General features: G+C 42.9%; 1 protein-coding gene across 4 annotated transcripts in view; it reads right to left on the bottom strand.

Annotated features, from left to right (window-relative positions):
* Positions 1 to 1,983: 1,983 nt before the first annotated feature.
* SLC51B (solute carrier family 51 subunit beta) overlaps positions 1,984 to 20,983 on the bottom strand; it is a 53,461-nt gene continuing 34,461 nt past the window's right edge. For 3 of the 4 annotated variants that reach the window (XM_056571742.1, XM_056571744.1, XM_056571741.1), the window contains exons 2-4: positions 11,815 to 11,938; positions 4,894 to 4,984; positions 1,984 to 2,558 (exon numbers count right to left, since the gene is read on the bottom strand). In XM_056571742.1, coding sequence (XP_056427717.1) covers positions 2,351 to 2,558; positions 4,894 to 4,984; positions 11,815 to 11,914 — 399 coding nt within the window. In that variant the 5' untranslated portion in view covers positions 11,915 to 11,938 and the 3' untranslated portion in view covers positions 1,984 to 2,350. Of the gene's footprint in view, positions 2,559 to 4,893; positions 4,985 to 5,078; positions 5,441 to 11,814; positions 11,939 to 20,983 lie in introns of those variants that run through there. The other variant, XM_056571745.1, reaches the window with a different exon arrangement.

Raw genomic sequence — 20,983 nt, 5'->3', positions numbered from 1 at the left:
GCTACTCCCAAAATGGATATTGTTAAACCACTTGGAAAAATCAGATAATAGATGTACTGCGTACAGGAACACCCCTGACATCACGAACGTGTCCCTGCCCCGGCTGCTCAGCTCCAAGCATGAGCAGAAGAGCTATGCCCGTTGTGCCTCAAGGTGTGGCTTGGGGGGGGGGGGGGGGGGCAGAGGAGTCTGGGGGGACATAGAAAATCTGGAGGAGGAGGACAGATGGGTCTTGGGGGTCTCTAGGAGAAGGACAGAGGGGTCTGGCTGCATAGGGGTCACTATGTGAAGGACAGAGGGGTCCGTACCCAGAGACCAATGTTACCATCGATCAACAAGGGGTCTGGAAGAGAAGGCCAGAAAGGTTTGGAGGAGGGGGGCTGAGCAGTCTTGGGGGACATAGGGGTCTGGGGAAATGCAACAGAGGGGTGTGGTGGGCAGAGGGCTCGGGAGAAGGACATAGGGGTCTTTAGGAGAACATAGATACTAAAGTTAAGGAGCTTTGTCAAAACATGGAACACATATGGAAATCAGATTTCAGAGCAATTAGTAAAACAATCAACATGGGCCAAATGTATTTTTATTTTACATGACAAAGACGGTCATATGACAGAATTATAGTCTAATTTTTTTAACAGGATTGGCAACTGGCAAAAAAATAAAACAAAAACTTAGAAAACATAAAGATTGACCCCAAACACCACTAAAACCGATCAAATGGTAAAACATCTAGTGTTGGTTACTCTAAAGAGCACCTGTGGCCTCTTTAAAAAAACTTGCGCCATTATGATCCACGTGAAGCTGCTACTCCATGGATTTTGGTGCCTTTTATTTTTTCAAGGGTCTCTTGCTCCATGTATTGTCCCCAATATACTACTAAAGGCTTAGATAGCCAAGAGAGGGAACACCACTGTTCAGTTCTCAACAGGGACAGCAGTAATGGCCACACCTTATAAAGTAACCTTTTTACATGTGACCTTTTTACAGAAATGTTGGTAGTATTTATACATTATACTATTTATTATTAAATAAGTCTAGAAAATCAGGTTTATGGTGTCAGCCGTAAGGGTCTGGATCTGGATCAAGGGTCTATAAAACACAGAAAAAAGGAGGAAACCTTAGAACTCTTATTAGGTCCAAAAAGTAACAAAGGTGTTTTATTCACCCATGCGCAGAAGACTTTAACACGTGATCCTTTTGATCCTTATTAGACTGCAAAGGTTTCCTTTCTTTGTTACTATGTTTACATATAGAGAGTTCTTCCTCATATCAAAAAGTCAATTTTAGGGTATGTTCACACGTACGCAGATTTGATGCGCAGGATTTTCTGCTGCAGATCTCAATGTAAACTAAATGACTGAGCACAGCTTCTAATCTGCAGTTACAAATCCTGCGCATCAAATCTGCACAGGATCCCGTATGTGTGAACGTACCCTTAGGGTACGTTCACACATACAGGATCCTGTGCAGATTTGATGAGCAGGATTTGTAACTGCAGATTAGAAGCTGTTACTTTTAACGTTTAGAAACGTTACCCTTAAAGGAGTACTCCGGCCCTAGCATCTTATCCCCTATCCAAAGGATAGGGGATAAGATGTCAGATCGCCGGGGTCCTGCTGCTGGGGACCCCCGGGATCTCCGCTGCAGCACCCCGCTTTCATTACTGCACAGAGCACACTCGCTCTGTGCGTAATGACCGGCAATACAGGGGCCGGAGCATCGTTACGTCACGGCTCCGCCCCCTCAAAACAAGTCTATCGGAGGGGATGTGGCAGCCATCATGCCCCCTCCCATAGACTTGCATTAAGGGGGCGGGCCGTTATATCACGAGGGGGCGGAGCCATGACATCACGATGCTCCGGCCCCTGTATCACCGGTCATTACGCACAGAGCGAGTGCACTCTGTGCAGTAATGATAGCAGGATGCTGCAGCGGGACCCCGGTGATCAGACATCTTATCCCTTATCCTTTGGATAGGGGATAAGTTGCTAGGGGCGGAGTACCCCTTTAAAGGGTAAGTAACATTGTACAGTTTGTAGCCTATTACAAGCACGTGCTGAAATAAATATAAGAAAACCAGATCTATGATACCTTCAATCTTCTACCAAGAAGTGACCCATTATGCTTTCAAAAAAAAACATTCCCTGAAAACATCCTACATCCAGTAGCACAGTGTGACATTGAGCTGTTCACATAACATAAAGTCTCAACTGGAACACGATTGTAATAGATATATTTTTATCCCACAATGCTAAAGAGCACGATATCATCACCACTTTTCTGAGGTATAGGATAAGTGTCGAAAACATGGTGTTCTGTAGTGAGAATAAAATAAATATGTCCTAGTAGGTTATACATCCGCCTCTGGAGCATCTGTGTAGAGAGAAGTGACTTGTCCATCCTTCCACTGCACAGTAATGTCACCCGGTTGACCCTCCTTCTTGAGTGAGCCACCCTCTTCAAGGTTCTCTTTTTCCAACACCAAGACAGCATGTTTGCCATCGGACTCTTCTTTGTCAGCCATGTTCATCTTGTACATAGCAATCATTTTCCTTTTTCTGTAATATAAAGAGTGAAATAGGAAGAAGAAATCTGAACAGAGCTACAGAATAGACTACAGAAGATGATGAGGCATGCGGCCGCCATTGTTGCCATAGTGCTGCGTCTGTGAGGTGGCATGGCCCAGAGCTGGAGGCCAGGTCAGGCAGTATCGGGGCTGCTCAGCCACTGGGCCATTCCCCCTTTGGGCATCGGTGTTGTGGCGGTCGCCTCCCAATGCCACTTCATTTTTTGTTAGGGACCCGCTCTACTCAGGTGGTCGTGACATGTCGAGCATGCTTTTTGATCAAAATGAGGACTAAGACCTGTTAGTTTTATTCATATGCCGAGAAGCAAATAAAAATGTTAGCTGGTCTACAATAAATAAATAAATAAATGCATAAATAAATAATACTCACCTGCTCCAATTCCAATGATGTTCAGGTCCCTGCTGCACTCCACTTCTGAGCAGGTATTTCCTGCATTTCATTTGGTGTGCAGTGGGGACCTGGGCCTGGGAAGCAGCAATTAAAGGGGTATTCTGGGCAAAAATATTTTATCCCCTATCCAAAGGATAGGGGATAAGATGTCTGATCGAGGGGGGCCGCTGCTGAGACCCCTTGTGATCTCCCTGCAGCACCCATGCATTCTATGCGGGTGCTGAATCTCCAGCTTTGGAAACCTCCGGGTTTCCGGGATTGGGGATGTGACGTCACGCCACCCCCCCTCCATTCATGTCTATGGGAGGGGGCGTGACGGCCGTCACGCCCCCTCCCATAGACATGAATGGAGGGGGCGTGACATCACGTCCCCAGTCCCGGAATGATGCATTATCAAACACAGTTGTATGGATAAAGTTGTAGTTATATAAGCTATTTCAGTGAAAGGGCGAGAGTTGGGGGGGAGAGGGTTGTGTTATGTCCTCTATGCATCCATTCAAAGCTTTTTACAAATAAGAGCAGAGGAAATAATGTGACTTTTTGTAGCACTATAAGATTCATCTTAGTTGTAGAGCTTCAGCTTCAATTCACAGTTGTGTGTAATCCTGTGGACTACAGCTGTCATTTAATAGTAAAGGTCAATCTTATAGCACTACAAAAAGTCATAGGGGGGATTTATCAAAATCTGTGCAGAGGAAAAGTTGCCCTGTTGCCAATAGCAACCAATCAGATTGCGTCTTTCATTTTTGGTTGTTAAGGGCAACTGGGCAAGTTTTCCTCTACACAAGTTTTGATAAATCTCCCCCATAGTGTTGTCCTGGTCTTAAAGGGTTACTCCACTGGAAACACTTTATTTTAAATCAACTGGTGCCAGAAAATTAAACAGATTTGTAAATTACTTCTATTTACGTCATTCTTCCATTACTTATCAGCTGCTGTATGATCCACAGGAAGTTATGTTCTTTTTAGATTTCTTTTCTCTCTGATCACAGTGCTCTCTGCTGACACTTTTGTCCATGCCAGGAACTGTCCAAAGTAGGAGCAAATCCCCACAGCAAACCTCTCCTGCTCTGGACAGTTCCTGAAATAGACAGAGGTGTCAGCAGAGAGCACTGTGGTCAGATAGAAAGGAAATTCAAAAAGAAAAGAAATTCTTGTGAAGCATATAGCAGCTGATAAGTACTGGAAGGATTAAGAGGTCAGAAGGATTAAGAGAAGATATGAGGACGGGATATGAGGTCGGGAAATGACAACGGGATATGAGGTTGGGATATGAGGACGGGATATGAGGTCGAGATGGGAGGATGTGATAGGAGGACGGGATATGAGGATGAGATATGAGGAAGGGATATGAGGACAGGATATGAGGTCTAGATATGAGGACGGGATATGAGGTTGGGATATGGGGACGAGATAGAGAGTCGGGCTATGAGGACGGGATATGAGGACAGGATATGAGGTTGGGATATGAGGATGGGATATGAGGTCGAGATAGGAGGATGGGATAGGAGGTCGGGATATGAGGTCGAGATAGGAGGACGGGATAGGAAGGATTAGGAAGGAAAAAACGGGCAACGCCGGGTACTCAGCTAGTGTGAAATATAAATGCAATGTTTAAGCATGTTTAAAGTAAAACTGTAGTGGTATATAGCTTATCCCCGCAATCTCCTGTATGGAGCCCTGACAGTGTGCAGGAAGGCCAAGGTGTCCATCCCAGCCCATAGAGATACATGGAGGGGGAGTGTCAGCTGCCGAGTCATGCGGGGACGAAACGCTTCATGCCCTTCATGCGGACACCCGGGGCCCCGTACAGGAGATCACAGGGAGGTCCGACCTTCGCATAGGGATAAGTTATATACCTCTACAGTTTTCCATCAAGCATATGTCACCTAATGGAAGAAACCTTAAAGCTTACCTGTTGTTTAAGATATTCTTACTAAGAAGAAATAATCCCAAAAACAATCCAAGAAATGATAGGGCCAGGATAGTATAGTTCCAGGCTGTTACTGTCAAAAGAAACAAAATATATTTACCGAACTCTGCAAAGAAACTCAGCCATGAACTCTTCTTCTATATGTATCAAAGTTACCTTGCACTCACCCATAGCTGTTGAGACTGCAGCACAACAAATGTTTTCTATGACTAAACTTGAAACTCTTGCTATTTCTTATGTTACTGAAATACTACGACCTTATGTTGGTTAGTGCCCTGAGAAAGGCTATCTATTGAATTCCATGCCTTATGATTTAACGTATAATGCTAATATAATACCGTGTCTGAATAACATTTCAAACAAGTTCCAGCTTATTTTTGCTATCATTTTTGCTAACTGTAAATCATTTAATTCACAAAAACAACTCCTTAGTAGTGATGAGCGGCATAGGCCATATTCGAATTCGCGATATTTCGTGAATATATGGACGAATATTCCTCATATATTCGCGAAATTCTCATATTCATTTTTTTCGCGAATATTGCGCCCTCCCTTCTTTAATAGTATAGGGAACTATGACTAGTGCATTAACTCTGTGATTTTTTGCCCATTGAAACCAATAGGCCCATTGTGGTCTATGGGGATCTCACGGCATGTAACACAGTAAGATAAGTAGTACTATCTTGGCAGCACAGTGGATGGGAGACCACCACAGATTCCAGTCCTGGGGTTGGACAAAGTGTTACAGTGTTGTGGTTCAACTTTACTGGAAAAGTTTCTGAGTTGCCCATAGCAAGCAGATTGCTTCCTTCATTTTTCAGAGGCCTTTTAAAAAATGAAAGACACAATCTGATTGGTTGCTATGGGCAACTGCACAACTCTTCCTCTACACTGGTTTTGAGGAATCTCCCCCATAGAGGGAGATTTATCAAAACCTGTCCAGAGGAAAAGTTTCTGAGTTGCCCATAGCAACCAACCAGATCGCTTCTTTCATTTTGCAGAGGACTTGTGAAAAATGAAAGTAGTAATCTGATTGGTTGCTATGGGCAACTCAGCTGCTTTTCCAGTAAAGTAAAGTTAAAGCACAACATTGTAACACCCCAGGACTCGAACCTGTCACAGTCTCCCATCCACTGTGCTGCTGAGACAGCCCTGCTTAGCATACTGTTATACATGACATGAGATCCCCATAGACCACAATGGGCCTATTGGTTTCATTGGACAAAAAAAATCACAGAGTTAATGCACTAGTCACAGTTCCCTATACCATTAAATTAGGGAGGACTCAATATTCGCAAATATGCGCATATATTTTTGCATATGCTGAAAAACAAATATTTGTAATTACGAATATATATAGTACTATATTCGCAAATATGCTATATTCGCGATTAAAATTCGAATTGCGAATATTCGCGAACAACACTACTCCTTAGCCCTGAAAAACAGCTCTGAAATCTTGGCCACTAGATGTTTTATTTTCCTTGCAATCTGCTGTCCACTGCCTGTAAGGGGAAATCCGAGTAAAGGTATGTGGTGGTTCAGTACGGGATGGTGTTTCCCCGTGCCTTCCCTGCCCTGTCAGGCAGGGGCCCTCAGTGTCCCCATGGCCCTCTTCAGTTGTTTCCCCCATATAAATCGGTTATGTATTATATTGTGTATTGTACCTTTAAATGGGTATTCCAGGAATTATTTTTTTTATTTGACTATGCTACAGGGGCTGTAAAGTTAGTGTAGTTCATAATATAGTGTCTGTACCTGTGTGTGACGGTTTTCTCACAATTCTTCTGTGATTTTCACCCCAATATTTATTTTTAACAGCATACAAAATGAATGCTGTCTCAGATTTTTCCCAGGTTTCTGATGACTGGGATGGGAGCCTGTCTGCTTCAATGGGTGGAGGGATCACTTGGTGGGAGAGGGATCAACTGCATCTAATGCAACAGCTGTAGGCACCCTGATTGAAAACAACAGGTCTTTTGAATGGATGCAGCTCATTTATGTTTCAATAGGTGGGGTGGCTGATGTGTGGGAGGGAAGAAAATGGAATTATGGGATTTGTAGTCAAAAAACTAAAACTAAAACAGGAAATACTAGTTCACAAAAAGCTAGACACAGTGCTATGGTAATCTCACAACATAGCCATTTAGCCCCAAAGACAAGCGCAGATCCTTCCTAAGCATGTCCATTACTGTCTGCCAGATACATACTAAAATCCTCTTATGGTGGATAACCCCTTTAACCCCTTAACGACGAAGGACATATATGTACGTCCTCCGCCGTCTTCCGCGATATGCCGCGGGGTCAAAGCTGACCGCCGCGTCTGAAATGAAAGTGAAAGTAACCCGGCTGCTCAGTCGGGCTGTTCGGGACCGCCGCGATGAAATTGCGGCATCCCGAACAGCTTACAGGACACCGGGAGGGCCCTTACCTGCCTCCTCGGTGTCCGATCGACGAATGACTGCTCCGTGCCTGAGATCCAGGCAGGAGCAGTCAAGCGCCGATAACACTGATCACAGGCGTGTTAATACACGCCAGTGATCAGTATGAGAGATCAGTGTGTGCAGTGTTATAGGTCCCTATGGGAGCTATAACACTGCAAAAAAAAAGTTTAAAAAAAGTGTTAATAAAGGTCATTTAACCCCTTCCCTAATAAAAGTTTGAATCACCCCCCTTTTCCCATAAAAAAAAATAAAACAGTGTAAATAAAAATAAACATATGTGGTATCACCGCGTGCGTAAATGTCTGAACTATAAAAATATATTGTTAATTAAACCGCACGGTCAATGGCGTACACGTAAAAAAATTCCAAAGTCCAAAAAAGCTTATTTTTGGTCACTTTTTATACCATAAAAAAAATGAATAAAAAGTGATCAAAAAGTCTGATCAAAACAAAAATGATACGGATAAAAACTTCAGATCACGGTGCAAAAAATTAGTCCTCACACCGCCCTGTACGTGGAAAAATAAAAAAGTTATAGGGGTCAAAAGAGGAAATTTTTTAACGTATAAATTTTCCTGCATGTAGTTATGATTTTTTTCCGAAGTACGACAATATCAAACCTATATAAGTAGGGTATCATTTTAACCGTATGGACCTACAGAATAATGATAAGGTGTAATTTTTACCGAAATATGCACTGCGTAGAAACGGAAAAGTTACAAAATGGCGTCTTTTCTTTGATTTTGTCGCACAATGATTTTTTTACCCGTTTCGCCGTGAATTTTTGGGTAAAATGACTAATGTCACTGCAAAGTAGAATTGGTGACGCAAAAAATAAGCCATAATATGGATTTTTAGGTGGAAAATTGAAAGGGTTATGATTTTTAAAAGGTAAGGAGGAAAAAACAAAAGTGCAAAAACTGAAAATCCTGCGTCCTTAAGGGGTTAATAAATGTACCATGTGATTGTTACCCAGGAGGTACTAGTGACCAGCTGATCCAAAAGGTGATCTATGGGCTCCCTGCTAGTCTCCCCTGTATAAGCCCTGGGTGGAGCTAGCCTCGCTCTCTTTGAGCTCTGCTCTCTCTTTGTGCTGAGGTCCAGTCCAGTCAAGTCGTGCCTATAGTGTGTTTTCAGAGCAGTGGAGGCCTCAAGTCAAGTGCAAGTAAGCTGAAGTCACTGTCCTGTCAGTCAAGTCAAGTCTTCTGTCTACTCAGTGTGGCCTGCACTAAATTCTCCTGACTACTACAAGTCCCATCAATCCTGCAAGGTCTCTGTGTCAATGGTCACCTCCTTGGGCCATGGCTGTACTGCATAGACTGTAACAACTGTCTACCCTCAGTAAGGCTACCATTGTCCGCAACTTGGCGTCTGTGCCTTCACTGCCCCCATGCCTAGCCCAAGATCCAGCGGTATACCTTTGGGTGGTTAAGGCTAAATCACGAACACAAGGGGTTAATACCTTCTGCCCCTAGGGTAACAACATCTGCCCTGCACCACACACCCTGCCGCCACCACAGGTACGTTCAAATCGGATCCAGATCATCTGTGAATTTCCTGTTGCAGGTGGAAAAACCTGCCCTGGTTTAAACCTGCAGCGGTAAACTTACAGAAGATCCGCACTTGTGAACATACCCTAACAGAGACACCAAAACAGTACACGGAAGTGGGGGTGAGGCTCAGCATGTGTTTTGTGAGTGTTCAGATGATCTGTACTGTCTATGCAAGGTAAATCAAGGCTTCCCTCTCCTTGCAGCAGCAGCAGTGCTTAAAGGGGCTCTCCAGGATTAGAGGATTAGAAAAACACTGCTTTGTTTTTGCAAAAGCAGCACAAAGACTGTCCACAGGTTGTGTGTAGTACTGTAACTCAGTCCCATTCACTTAAATGGAGCTCAGCTGCAATACCACACACAACCTGTGGATAGGAGTGGTGCTGCTTTTACGAGAAAGAAGCAACATTTTTCTAATTCTTGATAACCCCTTTAATGTAACCCTTCCCTCTCTTTGCTATTGCTGTTTACAGATAAGTAATACAAACAGGGGCGGACAGACCGTTTGGACTTTGTCCGTTAAAGGGCCCGCTGCTGTCAGGGGGGGTACAGCCAGGACCCCAGTAAGGGGCCCGGGCCCCAGCTGTACCCCCCTGCAGCAGCTGCAGCACAGAAGGGTCGGGTTGATGGGGGGCACTCGAGCCTGCGAGAGGGGGGCCACCGCTGCAGCACTGTTTACATCTTAAAATGTCCAGCCTTAGTCAGTGCAGGGGCCGCAGCGCAATGCCTCTCTGGGAGGAGAGCCGAGAGGGATGCTCCTCCCCCCACACTCCTCTGCGTGCAGGCTGCAGCCCCATTGGCAGAGCAGGCAGGTGCTTTGCTTCCTGCTCCACCGCGGACTCCGACACCCGCCCGCGCCGAAGGGGAACAGGAAGAGGAGGTATGGTAGAGGAGTGCAAGCTTTGGGTGCTCAAAGTCCTCAGGGCCAATAGTGTACCCTTCAGCAAAGACATGTGTTACACAGGTCACACACTCCTAAGGTCAACCTTTTTTCATTCTATTCCACTTAAAGGGATGCTCCTGACATCACACACTCTTTCTGCAGAAAGCTGGAGAGTGACCTAACTTTTAAGTAAACATAATCAATGGTATTTCAGACACACTGGTTGTGTGCAAGCTACTAGCACTTTGCATGACTCACTGACACAGTACAGCATGCACACAAGCAGCAGAGCCTGTGTGTGAGTGATTATGTTTACATAAAGATAAGGTTCCTGGCAGATATTTTCTCTTTCCTGCTCTGTGCATAAAGAGTGTGTGATGTCAGCAGCAGCCTGTCCACTGCTTTAGAGTGAGTAGAGGTGGTCTGGACCCTAGACAATAAGCAGTAGACAAAAAAGGCAGAGAAAAGCAGCTGTATCATGAAAAGAAGGTACTTTAAAAAATTACATATGTTTACAAAAGTGTACAGGGTGGGCCATTTATGTGGATACACCTTAATAAAATGGGAATGGTTGGTGATATTAACTTCCTGTTTGTGGCACATTAGTATATGTGAGGGGGAAACTTTTCAAGATGGGTAGTGACCATGGTGGCCATTTTGAAGTCGGCCATTTTGAATCCAACTTTTGTTTTTTCAATAGGAAGAGGGTCATGTGACACATCAAACTTATTGGGAATTTCACAAAAAAAACAATGATGTTATTGGTTTTAAAGTAACTTTATTCTTTTATGAGTTATTTACAAGTTTCTGACCACTTATAAAATGTGTTCAATGTGCTGCCCATTGTGTTGGATTGTCAATGCAACCCTCTTCTCCCACTCTTCACACACTGATAGCAACACCGCAGGGAGAAATGCTAGAACAGGCTTCCAGTATCCGTAGTTTCAGGTGCAGCACATCTCGTATCTTCACAGCATAGACAATTGCCTTCAGATGACCCCAAAGATAAAAGTCTAAGGGGGTCAGATCGGGAGACCTTGGGGGGCCATTCAACTGGCCCACGATGACCAATCCACTTTCCAAGAAACTGTTCATCTAGGCATGCTCGGACCTGACACCCATAATGTGGTGGTGTACCATCTTGCTGGAAAAACTCAGGGAACGTGCCAGCTTCAGTGCATAAAGAGGGAAACACATCATCATGTAGCAATTTCGCATAGCCAGTGGCCTTGAGGTTTCCATTGATGAAGAATGGCCCCACTATCTTTGTACCCATATACCACACCATACCATCACGTTTTGTGTTCCAACAGTCTTGGAGGGATCTATCCAATCTGGGTTAGTATCAGACCAATAGCGGTGGTTTTGTTTGTTAACTTCACCATTCACAAAAAAGTTTGCCTCATCACTGAACAAAATCTTCTGCGTAAACTGAGGGTCCTGTTCCAATTTTTGTTTTGCCCATTCTGCAGCACCTGAAATTACAGATACTGGAAGCCTGTGCTAGCATTTCTCCTGCGGTGTTGCTATCAGTGTGTGAAGAGTGGGAGAAGAGGGTTGCATTGACAATCCAACACAATGGGCAGCACATTGAACACATTTTATAAGTGGTCAGAAACTTGTAAATAACTCATGAAAGAATAAAGTTACCTTAAAACCAAGCACATCATTGTTTTTCTTGTGAAATTCCCAATAAGTTTGATGTGTCACATGACCCTCTTCCTATTGAAAAAACAAAAGTTGGATTCAAAATGACCGATTTCAAAATGGCCGCCATGGTCACCACCAATCTTGAAACATTTCCCCCCTCACATATACTAATGTGCCACAAACAGGAAGTTAATATCACCAACCATTCCTATTTCATTAAGAAGTATCCATATAAATGGCCCACCCTGTATTACTTTACAGCTCTACAATTTAAAAACTGATTATTGAGATGGGAATACCCCTTCAACATTTGCTTGGCTTGGTCATTGGATCTGGCCAAGAGTCAAGCCAAGTTCCCACCTATAATAAAACTTACAATCTCCAGTGCGATAGAAATAAATAGCTTTCTGCAGTTTCTTTTGGGCTTCAGTATCTATAGCCGTCACCTGACTTTGCCCACTGCTTGCATCAGCCATTTTTTGCAGTTACTCCCGTTTATTCTGTAAAACAATAAATAAGCAACACTTTAAAAACAGGAAGTTTTCATTTGCTCAGTTTCTTTTGTTATGCGTATGTTGCTAAAACCATTGATGAACTGTTTTTCCCAGTGTGTAATTTATCATTAGTTGGACACCTTGTCTCTTTCATGGCCTGTATGCTGATACGTAAACCATACAATACTCCATCTATTGATTTAAGCTTGAAAAGAAACCACACCTTGTGTGGCATCAAAATTAGTCTTTTCTGTGGTAAAACTTAAAATTTCGCACTCACATTTCATAAATTCAGCATGTAGTATAGACCCTGTCAAAAACTAAAATGTACATCTCTAAAAAGTCACTAAAAAGTTGCATGTTTTTTCACGGTTTTCCAACAGCTCAAACTTTTGTGACAGTTTAAAGTAAAATACATAGCATATATTCATGATAAATTCCCCCCAACACAGGGGAGTAACTATAGGGGGGTGCAGAGGTAGCTGTCTCATTGGGCCCATAAGCGAGCCCCAAGGCACATTTGCCCCATAAGAAAACAGTATTATAAATGGCACATGGGGCTGTGTTGCAGAATTTGTATTGGGGCCCAGAAGCTACAAGTTTCACCTCTGCCCCAACGTGCCTATCAAGTGTCTACTATCATGGGTGCCATGTGAACTTTCTTCTAGACATACAGTGGGGGAAAAATGTATTTAGTCAGTCACCAATTGTGCAAGTTCTCCCACTTAAAAAGATGAGAGAGGCCTGTAATTTTCATCATAGGTATACCTCAACTATGAGAGACATAGGCCCAGATTTATCAAAGAATATCTACGGTAGAGTTATTTTTCCACTTTTATTTGGATGGTGGGTTTGACTAGTGTACATCTTATTTATCAAGAAGGTTCAGTAGGATGATGAATTTTGCGCAGCTCTGCTGTGGTGGGAAAAGCTCTACCACATACACTTTTTCTAGACACTTGTGAGGCAGTGAAGTAGACACTTTCCCGGGTCTTGAATTTGGTGGTTAGGTGTTTTTATTTACTTTCACAGAGCTGCCTGGACATTTTTACTTGCATTTTAGACGCTACAATCAAATTTGATTGCGGTGTCTAAGGGGTTAAAGCCGGGCATCACCGTGATCGGTGATGTCTGGCATTAGCGATGGGTCCTGGTGGCAGATAGCCACCAGGACCACCCAGCTATGACCCGTGTCATAGAAGGGGAGTGGGACGCTGTCGTCCACAAGAGGTTAAAGGTTGAATTGTGGAAGGTAGAAGTGATTCTAACGCCTACTGGTAGGTGGTGTAGCTTTGCGCCTAAAAAAGTACCTTTGCGCACAAAATAGCGACTTTTGACAAAAGTGGCAAATGATAAATACGTGACCACTGCACGGTCAAAAAGAAAAAGTTCTACGGGTAGGCAAAAAGAGTGAAACTGTCTTTATCAAAAGGAGCATAAAAGTCTCAAAATATACTGCTTGCGCCTCAACTGCGACTAAACATAGACAAAAAAATGCTCTAAAAGCAATGATAAATCTCCCCCATAATGAGGAAAAAAATCCATGAAATCACATTGTCTGATTTTTAAAGAATTTATGTGAAAATTATGGTGGAAAATATGTATTTTGGTCAATAACAAAAGTTCAACTCAATACTTTGTTATATACCTTTGTTTGCAATGACAGATGTCAAACGTTTTCTGTAAGTCTTCACAAGGTTTTCACACACTGTTGCTGGTATTTTGGCCCATTCCTCCATGCAGATCTCCTCTAAAGCAGTGATGTTTTGGGGCAGTTGCTGGGCAACACAGACTTTCAACTCCCTCCAAAGGTTTTCTATGGGGTCGAGATCTGGAGACTTGTTAGGCCACTCCAGGACCTTGAAATACTTGTATTCTCCTCCCCCCCCCCCCCCCCCCCCGTTCTATCTCTCATTGTTGAGGTATACCTATGATAAAAATTACAGGCCTCTCTCATCTTTTTAAAACCTGGATTAGGACTGTTTTAAGCCCGAACCAGCTGTAAGTGCTATACACCATAGAGGTAATCATCATTGCTGTATTCACTAGTGTCATATACTATAACAGCTACCTGCTTGCATCATATGGGTGAGTGCCCTCCAGGGTACAATGCATTTATCAGCTTACTCATGTTTACTGGTACAGTGTGTCACAGCATATCTAAGGGTTATATTTGGCACTGACAGACTGACACTTCTGTATGATCAGGGTAAGCCATACATGGACATACATAGAAATGATAATACAATTGTCTGGAAGATAGATACAAGTTCCTTCCATTTTATTTAGTTAATTCCGAATTAACGAAAAGTTATGACATTTTCTTCTTATGCCCAAATGTTGCATCCATATCTACTTGAACATCCTATATCAAACCATAGTTCCACACATGTCAGTTTTCTGGGAAAATTGCAGAGAAAATGGCATTAATGAATGCAGAAACAAGACTTAAGAGAGAAGCAAGTGCCTTATATACTCAAGTATAAGCCGACCCGAATATAAGCCGAGGCCCCTAATTTCACCCCAAAAACCCAGGAAAAGTTATTGACTCTACTATAAGCCTAGGGTTGGAAATACATTATCCCCCCATGTCATCATCCAGACCCCCGTCATCATTCCCCCCCTTCATCCTCACCGCCTGTCAATCCCTTCATCAGTGGTCTTCAACCTGCGGACCTCCAGATGTTGCAAAACTACAACTCCCAGCATGTCCAGACAGGCATGCTGGGAGTTGTAGTTTTGAAACCTCTGGAGGTCCGCTAGTTGAAGACCACTGCGGCCTTCGTTACCATCCAGACCCCCCGTTTAGTTTTTTACTCCCCTCCCCTCGGTGGGAAGGAAGGGTGAGCTGGTCCGGGCCATCTATGCTGCAGGGACCTTTTGGTGGGGAGGATTAGTCGTTCCGGGCTGTCCATTTTCACCGGGGGGGGGCCCTCTTCTCCGCTCTGGGCCTGGCCCCGGACTAGTGACATTGCCTTGACGACGACGACGCACAGGGATGTTCACGCGCGTCCCTGTGCGTCGTAGTGAAGGCAACGTCACTAGTCCAGGGCAGGCCTGGAGCGGAGAAGAGGGCCCCCCTGTGAAAATGTACAGCCTGGAACCACTAACCCTCCCCACCGGACGGTCCCTGCATCATAGATGGCCCGGACCAGCTCACCCTTCCTTCCCACCGAGGGGTGGTGAGTAGAAAACTAAAGGGGGTGTCTGGATGATGACGAAGGCCGCTGTGGTCTTCAACCTGCGGACCTCCAGAGGTTTCAAAACTACAACTCCCAGCATGCCCGGACAGCCGATGGCTGTCCGGGCATGCTTTGAGTTGTAGTTTTGCAATATCTGGAGGTCTGCATGTTGAAGACCACTGACAGGCGGAGAGTTCACTCGAGTATAAGCCGAGGGGGCGTTTTCAGCACGAAAAATGGTGCTGAAAAACTCGGCTTATACTCGACTATATACTGTAAGTTGCCACTGCAGGCTACTGTAAGTCCAGGTTAAGTGTAAGAGAGCAACATGTAACCGTAACTGCCATTGACGGAGAACATACAATAATCAGACAATTTATGTGCTGTTGTACCAAAATGTAGTGTACAGTAGTTTTTGTCCATGTCAGTGTATTTACATAGGGTTGACTACTAGCCCCATGTTCACATTTTCGCAAACACCTTAGATCAGTAAAAACTGAAGTCAGCTGCATGGACCCAGGGGGCGCCTTCACAGGGGAGGCAATTTGCCACCCCAAGAAGATTTTTAACCCCTTCCCGACCCATGATGTACCGGTAACATCATGGGTAAGGTGAGGGGAATGTGGCGCAGGCCCGCGTCATAACCGAAAGATCCTTGCTGCTATCAGCAATTGTTAAATGGTTAAATGCCATAATCAATAGCAATCACAGCATTTAAACATTAAATGCCGATAATCCCTTGTGTCTAGGGAACCCATCTGCAGCTCCACAATGTAATCGCGGGCTACAGATGAGTTGCTGGAGAAGAACGTGGACTAACATGTCCTTCCCGATGCTCCGTGGATTGGGAATTGCTTATGGCTGCCTAGGCAGCTCTTAGCAATCAAGCGCGAAATCACAGATCAATTTAAAGAGGTACTCCACTGGCAAACATTTTTTTTAATCAACTGGTGCCAGAAAGTTAAACAGATTTATATAATACTTTTATTCAAAAATCCTAATCCTTCCAGTACTTATCAGCTGCCGTATGCTCCACAGGAAGTTCTTTTCTTTTGGAGTTTCCTTTCTGTCTGAGTACAGTGCTCTCTACTGACACCTCTGTCAATGTCAGGAACTGCCCAGAGAGGATAGCTTTGCTATGGGCATTTTCTTCTACTCTGGACAGTTCCTGCCATGGACAGAGGTGTCAGCAGAGAGCACTATGACCAGACAGAAAAGAAATTCAAAAAGAAAAGAAATTCCTGTGGAGCATACAACAGCTGATAAGTACTGGAAGCATTAAGATTTTTAAATAGAAGTCATTTACAAATCTGTTTAACTTTCTGGCACCAGTTCATTTGAAAAAAAAAATAAAATGTCTTCCAGTGGAGTATCCCTTTAATGCAATAGCATTACATTGTTCTTTGTAAGCTGTCTACTGATGGCTTATGATAGAGTTAAAAAAATGTTTTTAAAAATATTTAAAAAATCCCCCCGCTCCAATAAAAATTTTAATAACCCTCCTTTTACCATTTTCAAATAAAACACTGTTAAAAAAAAAAATATATATATATTTTGTGTCACCGCATGAGTTATTGTCTGAACTATTAAATTATGATGTTCCTGATCCTGCACGGTGACCGACGTAAACACAGAAAAATTCCAAATGACAAAATTGATGATTTTTGGTGACATCACGTCCAAGAAAAAAATTGAATAAAAAGTGATCAAAAAGTCATAGATACGCAGACTTAAACTTGACAGGTTAACGACCATGGACGTCTATACTCGTCCATGTGCCGTTAACTGTTGTATGACGCGGGCTCCTGACTCGAGCCCGCGTCATACCGACTGGCCCTCAGCTGATTCTTGTAGCTGAGGGCGGGTGTTAATAGCCGACATAGCCGCGGCCGGCTATTAACCCTTTAGATTGCTGCTGTCAAAGTTGACAGCGGCATCTAAAAAAAGCTGTGAACACTCTCTGGTGGTCCAGTGGGGTGGATCGCCCCCCAGCAGCACGATCCACTGTGGAGGTAGCCGGAAGGGCTTACCTCTCATCCTGCGCTGGTCCCGGCTCTCGGATTCACATAGTCTGGCAGGACCAGGCATTATCAATGGAGCGCAGATCACACAGATCAATGTGGTTCTATGAACCACATTGATCTGTATGAGGAAGCTAATGATTCCTCCTAAAAGTCCCCTAAGGGGACTAATAAAGTGTAAGAAAAAAAAAAAGTTTAATAAAATGAAAAAATAAACATAAATAATTAACACCTTCCTTATTAAAAGTTCAAATCCCCCCCCCTTTTCCCAAATTCCATGTAAAAAATATAAAAACATAATAAAAATAAACATTAGTGATATTGCTGCGTGCGTAAATGTCCGAACTATAAAAATATAATCCAAGAAAAGAAGGAATCAGTCGGCGACTTACCATTCAGTTGCTTCACGGTTCTTCTTTTATTGAAGGAACATACTCACATACATAGGAAGGGGAGAGAAGGACAACAAACAGATGCGGGGGGGGGGGGGTATGGGATCCGAAGAAGAAGAAGCACGATTCCCGTGTTAAATGGATCCCGTCACCTGTTGAGCAGTACCCCCCGCATCTGAGCCGCCGACTGATTCTTTCTTTTCTTGGACTGTGACTTGCTACATTCTATTAAAGTCAGAGCCCCACCGTATTTGCACCAGCAGTTATCCTACCTTCTTTGAGAGTACACCCGTGGTCAGACGCAGCAGTGCCGAGGCACCCCTGTTTGTTTTTTCTATAAAAATATAATGTTAATTAAATCGCATGGTCAATGGCGTATACGTAAAAAATGACCAAAGTCCAAAATTGCGTATTTTTGGTCCCTTTGTATACTGTAAAAAAATGCATAAAAACCAATCAAAAAGTTTGATCAAAACAAAAATGGTACCAATGAAAACTTCAGATCATAGCGCAAAAAAATTTGCCCTCTTACCACCCCATATATGGAAAAATAAAAAAGTTATAGGAGTCATAAGAGGATAATTTTAAAGATACTAATTTTGGTGCATGTAGTTATAATTTTTTTAAAGCAGTGAAATAAAGAAAAAAGAAAAACCTATATAATTTGGGGATCACATTGTAACCATATGGACTTACAGAATAAATATATGGTGTCATTTTTACCGAGAAGTGCACTGCGTAGAATCGGAAGACCCCAAAATTTACTAAATAAATTTTTTTCCACAATTTTGCCCGACAAATATTTTTTTTCTGGGTTCGCAGTAAATTTTGTGGTGAAATGATTGATATGATTACAAAGAACAATTGGTGGCACAAAAAATAAGCCCTCATATGAGTCTGTAGGTGCAAAATTGAAAGCAATATGATTTTTAAAAGGTGATGAGGAAAAAACGAAAGTGCAAAAACGGAAAAATCCGTGGACATTAAGGGGTAAAAAACATCAGTTCATGGTGCAAAACATAACCCTAACATAGATCTGTCAGTAGAAACATCAAAAAGTTGTAGGGGTCAGAACATGGCATTGAACAAACATTTTTGTTCCTTTTTCATGTTTTCTATATTATCCAAGTTTGATATCATTGGAATTGTACTGACCCATAGAATAACGATAGCATATCAAATTTACCATATTGTGACCCCTGAAAAAATTATCACCCCATAAGATAGGACCCAGGCAGCACAATGTCTTGGGCCAACCCTAAGTGACAGAATTGACAGAGTGGGCTGGAACAGCAACTCATTAAAGGGGTACTCCGGTGAAAACCTTTTTTCTTTTAAATCAACTGGTGGCAGAAAGTTAAACATATTTGTAAATTACTTCTATTAAAAAATCTTAGTCCTTCCAGTACTTATTAGCTGCTGAATGCTACAGAGGAAATCCCTTTCTTTTTGGAACACTGATGACATCACGAGCACAGTGCTCTCTGCTGACATCTCTGTCCATTTTAGCAACCATGCATAGCAGATGCATAGCAGATGCATAGCAGATGCATTGTAAGGGCAGCATGGTGGCTCAGTAGTTAGCACTGCTGCCTTGCAGTGCTGGGGACTTGGGTTCAAATCCCACTAAGGACAACAATAAATAAAGCTTTATTCTTATTATAATAACGTCAGTAGAGAGCACTGTGCTCGTGATGTCATCAGAGAGCATTCCAAAAAGAAAAGAATTTCCTCTGTAGTATTCAGCAGCTAATAAGTACAGGAAGGATTAAGATTTTTTAATAGAAGTAATTTACAAATATGTTTAACTTTCTGCCACCAGTTGATTTAAAAGAAAAAAGGTTTTCACTGGAGTTCCCCTTTAATATCACTGACTTGGCACTATGCAGTCTGTGGTCACAGAACCTAAAGAGAAAAGTAAATTTTCCGAGCAGAATTCCACTTAGAAAATACAGTGCAGCAGCCTGCCATTGTTCTCAATAAGATTCTGCTGCACTATTCACACTACAGAATTTCTGCCGGGACATTCCACCGTGGAAATTTCGGACTTGTTTATTGAGATGGCATATTTTAGAGCAGTCCTAGCACCAGCTTGTTTGCTGGCACCCGCTACAAATGGAATCTCCAGGCACAGAGGGGGAGATTTATCAAAACCTGTCCAGAGGAAAAGTAGCTGAGTTGCCCATAGCAACCAATCAGATCGCTTCTTTCATTTTTCCAGAGGCCTTTTCAAAAATGAAAGAAGCGATCTGATTGGTTGCTATGGGCAACTCAGCATCTTTTCCTCTGGACGGGTTTTGGTAAATCTTCCCCAGAATCTTTAGTGTGCAAGAGTCTCTTAGGCTATGTTCACAGACCAGAATTTTTTTTACACCGGAAATAAGATTTTCGGGGCTGAGACATCTGCCGCAGAAATATTCCGCTGTGTGCATTGTGCAGCAGAATTTTATTGAAATCAATGGGACTCTGCTGCAGCGGAGTGTCTGTGCAGAATTCTGCGTAGACATTCCACTTTGTGAACATGCCCTTCGGGTGCAGAATAAAAGCCTAGTAGGAACTGATGTTAGCAGAGCAAAGTAAACAAACATATCACTTTCTCTTTGCTGGATTTATGGACTCTGTGACTTTGTACAAACAGATTTTTACAGGCAGTCTCTGTGTTTGAACACTTTTGCATTAATTGATCCCTACTGAATCCTACAGTCACCCTATGAGGAAAAACAAAGGGTCACATTTGTGTTGCCAAAAAAACACCCTGTACTATACAGATACTGTAGAACAGTGGTCTCCACACTGTGGACCTCCTGCATTTGCAAAACGACAGCTCCCAGCATGCCCGGACAGCCGTTGGCTGTCCGGGCATGCTGGGAGCTGTCGTTTTGCAACATCTGGAGGTCCACACTTTGGAGACCACTGCTGTAGATCTTCAGGAAGGCTGCAGGGAGTTTTACATGTCCACTAAAGCCCTGACCTATTTCTGGACCTATCTACAGAAAAGCAATTCTATTAGCAAAGTTACAGGAGACAGTTGTATTTTTTATTTAAATAACTCTCTGTAATATCTTATTAACCCCTTAAGGACTCAGGGTTTTTCCGTTTTTGCACTTTCGTTTTTTCCTCTTTACCTTTTAAAAATCATAACCCTTTCAATTTTCCACTCTAAAATCCATATTATGGCTTATTTTTTGTGTCACCAATTCTACTTTGCAGTGACATTAGTCATTTTACCCAAAAATGCCCGGCGAAACGGAAAAAAAAAATCATTGTGTGACAAAATCGAAGAAAAAACGCCATTTTGTAACTTTTGGGGGCTTCCGTTTTTACGCAGTGCATATTTCGGTAAAAATGACACCTTATCATTATTCTGTAGGTCCATACGGTTAAAATGATACGTGTATACGTTTAAAAATGTCATCTTCTGACCCCTATAACTTTTTTATTTTCCCACCTACAGGG

This window comes from Hyla sarda, chromosome 4 (genome assembly GCF_029499605.1).
Source record: "Hyla sarda isolate aHylSar1 chromosome 4, aHylSar1.hap1, whole genome shotgun sequence".
Lineage (NCBI taxonomy): Eukaryota > Metazoa > Chordata > Amphibia > Anura > Hylidae > Hyla > Hyla sarda.
The sequence above is the reverse complement of the archived record's forward strand: the minus strand, read 5'-3'. Positions and strand labels throughout refer to the sequence as shown.